This window comes from Teleopsis dalmanni, chromosome 1 (assembly GCF_002237135.1).
Source record: "Teleopsis dalmanni isolate 2A chromosome 1, ASM223713v2, whole genome shotgun sequence".
NCBI lineage: Eukaryota > Metazoa > Arthropoda > Insecta > Diptera > Diopsidae > Teleopsis > Teleopsis dalmanni.
In genome coordinates, this window is record NC_051846.1 from 210,797,981 (window position 1) to 210,809,150 (window position 11,170).

General features: G+C 27.8%; 1 protein-coding gene across 4 annotated transcripts in view; it reads left to right on the top strand.

The window, feature by feature from the left end:
• LOC119671728 (general transcriptional corepressor trfA) overlaps positions 1-10,968 on the top strand; it is a 64,494-nt gene extending 53,526 nt beyond the window's left edge. For all 4 annotated transcript variants that reach the window (XM_038082487.1, XM_038082486.1, XM_038082488.1 and 1 more), the window contains one exon: positions 8,546-10,968. In XM_038082487.1, coding sequence (XP_037938415.1) covers positions 8,546-10,458 — 1,913 coding nt within the window. In that variant the 3' untranslated portion in view covers positions 10,459-10,968. The remainder of the gene's footprint in view (positions 1-8,545) is intronic.
• The last annotated feature ends 202 nt before the right edge of the window (positions 10,969-11,170 follow it).

Genomic DNA, 11,170 nt, shown 5'->3' on the forward strand with positions numbered 1-11,170 from the left:
TTTTAATAGAGATTGCATGAAATTGAATGAAATATTTAAGATACTTTGTCTTGTCTTTTATATATATGCACATTTAAACTAATAATATTTATTAAGCCTTGTTTAGCGTCACATGATTCCAAGCTGCCTCCATACTGGGCATAAACTATCTACAAATTGCCTCCATCTTTATCTTCTTACTGCCACTTCCCTGAGCTCAACAATATTGGTCGTTTAGTGTATATCTGCGCCAGGTAATCTTAGGCCTTCCTCTGCTTCTACTGCCTTGCGGTTTATACGTAAGGGCTTGAAAACTAACTTCACTTGAAACTAACTTTATTTACACAAAATACAAATATATTTATTGTAGTTCGGTTATTCCATCAATTCTAAAGAACTTTTCTTCTCTTGCAGAGATACAAAATTATATCTCTATTATAAAGTATTTACGTTTGTTCAATGGTTGCATAGTTTCTTTATATTTTCTTTCTTAATATATCAGTTAAACGAACTGTTTGCCATAAAACGAAAAATAAATTATAATTAAAATCATCAATATCAAAAGCTCTGATTTTATTAATTATAAATTCTGCTATTTCATTTAATTGATTAATAATTCATCAAAATTATCTTCTTTTTTTTAAAATAAAATTATTATGTTATTATTTTTAATTTTATTAGTTTTTAAAGGTTCATTTCTCTAGCAGTTAAATAAGTAATTTTCCTATGCTTATTTATTAACTATAGTTTTTTTGTATTTTTTTTTTTTATTAATATTTTTTATAATAAATATTATTATTATATAATAAATGACAATACGCTACTTTTACTGTATATTATTAATAAATCATAATTTTTACAAAAACAGTTCATAGCTAGCTAACAAAAAAATGATAATGATAAATAATGGAATATTAAGTTGATTTAATTTTCTATTATTAAACTATTGAATAACATTTGTTATGGTGCTTAAGAGTTCAATGTGCAGCAGCAGCGTTGGCAATTGTAATTAGAAAAAATAATTATAAATTATATACATCGAGTGTACATGTTTCGAAATGAAACGCTTCATATACCCATTTAACCGATGTTGGTTGGTTGGTATATAAAAATACTTGCCAAATAAAATTGTTTTTAAATGTTTATTTAATACAAACGAAACTATTATGTCATTTGTACTCCCACCACTTAAACAATCTCAATTTACCGGCTCATATGTAGTAATTTTATTAATTGTAATTACGTGTGCTAAATACAAGTTAGTTAAGTGCAAATTGGTTAAGTACAACGAAAATATGAAAAAAAAAATTGTGGTAACACACTTGTTGGTTTATACCAGGTAACCTTGAAAAAGCCGGTAGAGTTTTGCTCTACCTATATCAATCTTTAACTTCTAATAGATACGTTACTTCAAAAACTAAAAGAACGTAAAAAACGTAAAAAAGTATAGCCGCTCTTCCACTTTTGGACACTAATTTATTATTTGAAGTTATTTGCTTATATGCTCTTATATTCTCGAGTGGTTATTAGAGCACTTCAGTCGAATAGTGTAATTAGATATCAAGTTTGAAGTATTTACTACAATGATACTACAATTCAATTCAATTCAATTCAATTCAATCATGTCATGGCATGTCAGTCAGAGTGCTTGATTTATTTCATTTCAAATAACTATATTAAAGTAATACTAGTTTTATGTTTACTCATATAATATGATACAATATGATACAATACAATAAAACAATAAATCAAGAAATTTTTTATGAGGTTAATAGGTAAAATAAGCCTGACTAAATACACTTTAAGCTGCCTGGCAAACCGACCACTTCAATTTCAGAAAACAATTCTTTAGCAAATTGTGTAGATAAAAAGAATACGAAATAAAACGTGACCGTAAAGTGCAGTACTAGCTCAAAGCTACTAAAATAATAATAAGCATTGCATATATTATGAAGTATTTTAGTATAAATTCATTTGGTTTTCAATCAAGTAAATCAATTAACGTTGACAGACTTTGACTGATTAACATAAATTTGCCATTAATAAAAATAATAGAAACATAAATTCACATATAAAGTATGGCAATTAGTTTAGAGCTTTGGTTGTTAATTTTAATCAAATAACTATTTTATTTGTTTCTATGAAATATTGCACGAAAGAGTTTCATTTTAAAATTTTAAGTATTAATTAATTGTTTAGTAATAAATTTTCCACGTATCTGCACATTATCAAATGTATAGATTTGTGTTGCTTAAGTGTTGAAAGGTTCACATAAGTTTCTTCAAGCACATAAATAATTATAAAAATGATTTATATGTACTCAATATTGTGAATAAAATACGAAACAGTAGCCAAGAGTATCTACACCTGCAAGTAACAATATCAATCATCAGCCACTGTGATGATAAGTCTATTGCCAACTGCTCTTCGATAACCCAAATTTATGCGCTCTCTCAGTTGTTAGATTTACGAAGTTTTCACTGTAGTTGTCAACTCAATTAAATTCATTTAAGTAAATGTAGAAAAAAAGTTCACACCACGAGTATCGCATTTTGTATAGCTATAATCACGCGTAAAATCTCCTTGATGTCTAGTCATTAAAATCGGCAGCTACTGTCAGTTTTTACATGCGAAGATAAAGACACGTACTGGGTCTGTCGTTGCTCGTTGCTCGTGTTTGGCTATTGCGTGTGTAGTTGACTCGGACTGTGCTATCGCGATTTTATATAATTGAGGTAGGTAATAAGCAGCTTTAGCTGGCCAAGCCGGGTAGTTACTACGTAGTATGAGCTGTCTATCCACTATCTACACATTAGCAATCAATTGAAGATAATAATTTTTTTCGCTTTTTTTTTTCTTTTATATTTCTAATAAATGTGTTAGTGTGTTTGTTTTCTTTTATTTATTATTATTATTATAATTTTTTTTTTTGTAAGTTTCTTATGTTAGTAACACTCTTCATTAAATGACGTCATTGCTTTTATGTATTTAATTACCATATTATTAAAAATGCTACATACAAATACATCGACTTTTTGGATTGTCAACCAAAAAGTGTGCTGTTACTTATAAATTAAAATATTTAATTAAATTAAGAGTTTGCATATATTATCTATAATCTGAAAAGCACTCTAAATAAAGGTGCGCGGAGAAACATTATTTAACTAATAATATTTTTAATAATTATAATTATCATAAAAACTTCAATTACCTAAAAAACTTGTGATGAATTTAATTTAAAATTTGTCTCAAGTTTCAATTTTTTAATATATGGTAACTATAAACCCCTCTCCATTTTTATAACTTAACTGATAATTAACTTAACTTATAATTAATTACTTTTTAAATTTATATAAACGTAGATAATTAAAAGGGATTAAAGTAAATTAAGTTTATTAACTTGAAAATTTTCAACTAATACGTTTTGACATAAAACTTAATATTTTTAATTAGTTATTTGTTTAAATGAAAGTCAAAAAAGTTAAGTACCAAATAATATTCTATTAAGTTAAAAGTAAAAATTCAGCCAAAGAAAATATATAAGTATATATATATATATAAATAACTGAGAAGGAAAATATCTAATATACTTGATATCAGATATCAGATTTTTTTTTTCCTAGTCATTTTGTATTCTACTTATTGAAGTTTATTAGATATTCCCTCTTAAAGTGTTCTACATTGAGTGAGTCTTCCTATAATATGCTCTATACAGGATTTAGGAATTATTAAGAATTTAAAAAAAATAATTTTTTTTAGAATTGACATGTACTTAGCGCTTTTAGTTCTTTAGAAGTTTTTTAATAACGATGAAAATATATATATGTATATTATATTATTTTTAGCTATCTATAGCACAAAAGATCAACTATATTATAAATATTTATTGTTAAATATTTATAACTTTTTATTACTCACTCCTTATTTCTACATTTATATAAATTTTGTTCAAAATATTTAATATTCTTCACATATTTTCAACGTAATATGTCAGCCAAAAAATGACAACTTATGTCAAAATCACTTCAGGAAAATGACTTGACAGTGTTTGCAATTCCTGGTGAACGTTTCCAAATAAATGTATTGAAAATGAATTAAGTTATAAATAACAATTTATTTTAAAAATAAAACATGTATAAAAATAAATTATTTAAAATAAAGTTTAGGAATCATTTTTTGTTGCTATAAATTAACATAAAATATACACACAAAATAATAATAAAATGAAATTTATTACAACTATTATTATTATTATTATATTAATCTTATTTTATATTTATAAATATAGAAGTTTTAACTTAAGCTATATTATACTTATAATTAAATTATTATAGTATCTTATTTTATAGCTATTTAGAATCAAAGCTTGTTTGAAACATATTTCTTTTCCTTATATGTTCAGAGTTATTATTATTCAATCGTATGATTTATAGTTGATTGCGTTTTAGTTTAATGTTTCCATTGAACTTTGACGTTTCATATATCTGTTTTTTTCTCAGTTGAAAGAAAAAACTCTAGAAAAAATATTCCACACATTAGTATTAGCTAATGTAATTATTATGTAAATCTTCAATTATATTATATAACCAATGACAAAGAAAAAAAAACTTTATGCAAATTTTCACTATAAACATTTAATTTATCTTTATCCCTGCAAAAACTAGTACTAATCAGTGACTTCAGTCTTAGAACAGTCGAACGAACAGTCGACACTCTAGTTGTCATTAACCTTAAGATCGTGTTTTTTGAATAGAGTTTCATTTAAATCACAATCGCAATCATTTGTATATAGATACAAGCTCTATGAGTACGACGATACGTGCTTATACATATTAACAATTCCTTTTCTAGAAGTTAGCCGCTAAATAATTTGTGGATCGACAGGCAGGCAAAGTGCCTGCCCGCATGCCGCTGAGTTGTCCGTTCATTGGGGCGTGTACGTGACAATGAGTGCCTGATTTTCTGATTTTCTGATTTTTGTTCAATTTAATGTTTTTTTATTATGCAGCATTTGTCTGAGTAATTAAATAAACAAACAAAACTTTATTATGATCTTAGATGTTAAAATTTATAATTTTTTTAAAGTCGTTTTTTTTAATTCAAACAAAAATATAAACTCAATAATCGAGGTCAATGGTAGCCATTTTTGTCAACAAAAGTGAAATCCATTGTGTTTATAGTCAGAGTCGTACGTTATTTTTTTTATCATAACTGCTGCAATTGCAATTAAAAATCAAAATAATTAAGCTTAAATATTATGTTCATTAAAATCCAATTTCATAATATATAGTAAAGCTATCTTTTGTTGGTATCTCAACGACTTCTTCCTGTATTCAAAATGCGCTGTCAGTTCTCTACTGTGATTCGCTGTGCTTAAGATAAAAATTTTAAATTTTTAAAATGTCAAAACAGTTGTGTTCAGTTGAGTTGAGTTGAGTTATATTTTGTTTGGTTAATTTGTCATTAAAATTTTGTGCACGTAAATGTCAGCAGCAGCATTTCTCCTCTGATTTCCATTTAAATTTTTATTTTTTAACAAATTATGCAAAATTTCGATCAAACACTAAAAATTCTCAAACAAACAATTCCGTCACTTTGTGCGTAATGAGTACAAAAATTACTTTTATAATTTTTATTTATTTAATTTATTTATTTTATGTGTCCTTCAGTGTCACTTCGAGGAAATGTCAACAGTTTTTTTTTTTTGCATAAAAACATTGCTGTCTTCTTAATAAAAAATTATATATCGCTTTTTATTGGTGTTTTCTTAAGTTTGTAAAACATTTATAATATATGTTTTTGTCTTAAAACATTGTTAGTATAATTTAAAAAAAATTAAACATAAACAAATCTAATCAGCTTAAATGCTCTTAAAATATATCAAAACATTTAGTATGAATTCCTATAAATTTTATTACTACCGCCACCAACAGATAAATAAACAGCAATAAATGTTTTCAAGAGATTATAAAGAATCTAAAAAGAAAGCAAACAATTAAAGTGTAAAAAAAATATACAATGAAAAATATCTAAAAAAAGATTTATATGCGTATTTTAACTCCAGATCCTTTACAAAGTTAAGTTTTAGAAATGATATAACTATCCACTTGGGAGTTACTTCGAAAAGATAACTCTTGCTGAGGAAGACATCAGATATCTAGAAGAAAGGGAGCTAAATAAGCTGCTTCCATTAACAAACGATGTAGTTATGCGAACGGAAGCCACTCTAGCTTTAACTCAATAACGACATTCGAGAATCAAAGGACAAAAAAGGGCCCCAAGTCGTTTCGTGGTCTAGTTCGGCTAATCCTTCACTTCAGTGGGTTCACTTGTTGGAAGGTGCACAGTCCCAACGTTTTCCAATATATATATATAACCACTGGGAAAAATGTAGTTTGGGCTTTTACATGTACATATACTTACTTTTATATATATTTAATTTCTAGAGCAAAATAGAAATAGATCCGAAATTAGACACGTTCAAACACTGTTTAAAAAAACTGTTTACAATTATACGAAAGAAAATCAATTTTGAGTTTTAGTTTTAATTTTACATACAAATTGTTTTATGTTTTAAATATATGAACTTTATATAGTCGCCGATTTTTTTTTGTAAATCTTCGTAATTTTTTTTCTCACCGTTTCTTCACATACTTAAAACACCCAATTTTTTTTGGTGTACAGATTTGAAAAGATTAGATAAAAAACTGTTGATGTATTTTGTATTTAAAAATTTCCAAGTTATTTATATTACTACCCTAAAACCTATAATCTACAACTGTAGACTAGCAGTTTTATGTTTTTATATCTAATTAACAATTAATTATATATTTTTATATATCCAATTTTATAAAATAAATTGGTTAATTACTAATTTTATATTTTAATGATGTTTTTCAAAAATTTTATTGTTTCATAAAATCTTTATTTATATTGTATTTTAACATACGTCACAGTTTGAGGATTCTTAAACATTAATAAAATTGCATTTTGAAACTGATAAAATTAAAAAAAATAGGAGAAAACGTCTTTCTCTTCGCATCCCAATCTTATTAGTATCTATCTTACTAATTACATACTTCCTCTCGTTTTACTTAAAAAACTATTTTTATGCAAATTAATTATTTTAATTGTTGCTTTTATATTTTTTTTCTTTCTATAAATTATATTAAATTCTATTTAATGGCAGTTTTTTCTGACATCTCTGAGTACTGTGTGATAATTTAATCAGTATATAATTAAAATGCAGATATAACAGATACAACCTAAACTAGAAAAAACTAAAGGAAACATTTTTTAAATGTGACAGACATGCTTGTATATGTATTTGTTGTTGAAAAAAGATACTACTTTCGCATAATATAAAAATATAAAGATACTACTTTCGCATAATATATAAGCTGTATGTCACTGCATATATACGAAAATGTTTTAAGTGCAGAAACAAAGCACTGTTTAAATGATTAGAAATATAATAATGTATGTAGCACAGCACTATTATCTTCACTGTTAGAAATTTACAAAAACATCAACCAAATTTTAGTACTTGCAATACAAAAGTTAGTATTGCACATCTGTATAATTATAAATTGAGTGCCCAAAGATAATACTCGTAAATAAAACAGAGGACATAACAAAAAAGTAAATAAATTCATTAACTCCAAAGAACCCCTTGAACAATTAACAAAATACAAAATACTTCTATAAATATTTAATTTTCTTGTCAATCAATAATGTTATTATTATTAATAGTGTTGTTATGAACCTAAAAAAAATATTGTTTTTAAAAAAAAGCATCAAAACACAGTATTTTCAATGTTAGCACACAGATTTTTGCTCACTTATAACACGTATCTAGATACATTAATCGCCATATGTGTTTATCACACAAATGCGGAAGATAAATCGTAGATGTAATTTAGATTGACTTACTAACTAACTGCGACTGGGGTTTATGTCTTAATTTTTTTTTTAATTCTAACTTGTTTGTTTATATTAAACTCATTAAAATCTCTCTAGCACTTGCAACACTTGTTATTATTGATAAATAAATAATAAACTCATTATTAACATTATTTACTTTAGTGGGTACATAAATTTCAGTTAAGTGCTCTACTATCACACTACACGTGTCACATTGTATATACGCGTACAGTCTTATGTACAATGTTGATTTTAATATCTGATAAGAAACTATAATTCGTCTTATCGCCGCCGCTACTAACTAACCTTGTAAGTTTACACATCCCAAAGCACAACGAATTCTATTTGCAGTTTGTGCGTGAAGCTAGCTAAATATTGAAACAAGTTGAGATAAGATACAAATCGGAAGTAAACTTGAAGTAAACCATCAATTAAGTCAAATAATATACTAGAATTTGTGCTCTACAACTGTATATATATATATGTATTTGTTGGCGACATAAAATGTAAAACTATTTTACGCGTACATACTTTCCACTTTCTTAGAGATCATAGTATTAAAGTTATTACTTTTTTTAGTATAAATTATTATTCTTATTATCTTAACATCTCTCGCTAAATTTTTGTTATTTATATATTTCAGATAACGCAACACCACGTCATAATCCCAAACATCGCAACAGTGATGCCAGCGAGACAACTGGCAGCGATGATGTTCATATCACATTTTCTAGCAACGAAGATTTAGTGGGTAACTTTCAATCAAATTCAAAGTCAAACAAGAAGACCAAGTCTCGCCAAAAGCGTCAACAGAAAAATAAACAATCAAATAAGAATAGAAATAATAATAATAATGGTTCCGTCGCTCAAGCAAATTATAAGAAAGAAATACCCATGGATATTGAAGAGGAAACAAAAGAAAATCGTCGCCCAAATTATGATAGTAACATTGCTCCCAAGCAATCACAACAACAACAACAACAACAACATCATTTAAACAAGAACATAGTATCCGCACAAAGTTTACGCAAGCAATGCACTAAAACTGCTGCACTCAAAAGTGCCAATAAAAACAAGAACAACAATAATAATGATAATGTGACAGTTAATAAACTTACCACTTCTCCATCCAATACCTCGGTTTGCAGTGTTATGTCAACGAGATCTTTACCATCATCAGTTTCATCTTCGGCATCAAATTCGCCAACTGCTTCACCAACTGTTAGCAAACGTAACGCTCAAAATTACAAGAAAATTGTGCTCGCTTTCCAGCCTTCACAAATAGATCATATGGATCCAGCTATTACTGAACAACAATTAGTCGATGAGTTCCAACGTTACGTAGTTGATTCTAATTTAATGCGTGTTTATGGTTATCCGATTGAAAGCGCCATACATCGTGGTTGTACAGAGATTTATAAGATCTTACCTAAACCAATCGATAAGAAGAAAGACGGTGAAAAGAATGGCTATCCATATGAGGCAGGTTCTAACGTTATAAATTCATATGATGGCTTGTATATCAGCTATTTGGATAGTGAAAAGCATTACCAAGAATATATAGATGCACATAACTCATCTGATTCAGGCCAAGGTTCTGGAGAATCGAGCCCATTCTCTATGGATTCTGATTCCAGCGAAATTTGCGAGGAGGATTCAAATACTGCGACAACTTATTATACTCCAGATGGCACTTATCAGATTTTCTCGCAATACGATCAATCACTTAAAAAGCAGTGCATCCGTTGCAAAAGCGAGTTTCATGTCACCGAATCAGGCGAATACTTAAACTGTGAAGAGTGTGTATATCATTGGGGAAAAATTGATAATATTTATGTTGGTGGTGAAGGTATTAGTCATATTTACACATGTTGCAGACGCGATTACACAGACAAAGGATGTTCCAGAAATCGGTTACACGTTTGGTCAGGTGCTGTTATTGGCATTAATGGACCTTATACTGACTATGTTTACACACGTCCCAACTATGATCCCAATAGCAAAACCAAAATTTATGCTATCGATTGTGAAATGTCATTTACTGGACGTGGTTTAGAATTAACAAAAGTTAGTGTTGTTGGTTATGATGGTCAACTAGTATACGAGCACTTCGTGCGTCCAAAAGCCGAAATTGTTGATTACAATACACGCTTTTCTGGTATCACTGAAGAAAATCTCGCATACTCGAATAAGTCCGTTAAAACTCTGCCAGAAGTACAACGGGATCTGTTGAAGCTGTTCGATGCCAACACTCTACTCATCGGACATGGTTTGGATAATGACTTGCGCGCATTACGTATGGTGCACAAAAATATTGTTGACACATCTGTAGCGTTTCCACATCCAAGTGGTTTTCCATTTCGCCGCTCTCTTAAGTTTTTAACAAAATCATGGCTGGGCCGTGATATACAGGGCGGAAAGACAGGACACGACAGTTTTGAGGACTCATTGGCTTCTTTAGAGTTGATGCGTTGGCGAATATTTAATGAACAAGAATATGCACGAGTAACTCAAGCTATGTTCAACCGACATTTCGCCATGAGTCATAGGTGTTGATGTGAAAAAGAGACAGATTATGTTGTTTCTTCACATTTTTCCTAGAATTTAATAAGTATGAATGAGCCTCTCAGTATGCCTGAGCAACTTTTATGTTTAAGCAGTTTTTCTTATCCAAATATAAAGAAATTAAATTATTTGTATATAAAAATCAATCAAATAATGATTTAAATGTTGAGTAGTAAAAAATCAAAGAAAAAATTCTAATTTTAATTGACACGACTCTTATGTACTATGTATCGTATCATCATACGAACTATCATCAGATTTTTTAAAACTATTAACAGAACTCGTCAACACTAAAAGAAATTGAAAATTGAAAACTGAAAATTGAAAACTTAAAACTAAATTGAAAACCACAGAAAACTGCTAAAAAACGAAAATGGAGCGAAATTTTTAGAGAAATGTACTGATTTATTGCTGTGATTTTACTGCACTATTACGCGCTGTTCTCATTTACCCTTTTTTATATTTTTTCTTATGAACCGAAATTGAAAATATTTTATTTTAAATTTGCATTTTTTGTTAATTAAAAAATTGGTATTTATATATTTAATTTTTTTTTTTCGTTGCAAAAAATCTATGAAAAATTGTATAAATTGTATGGAATTTTTTTTATTTAATAAAATTTCACTCCAGTTTTGCACAAAATAAATTCAATCCAAAACAAATTTAAAAGAAACAAAATATAATTAAACGAATACAAAACATC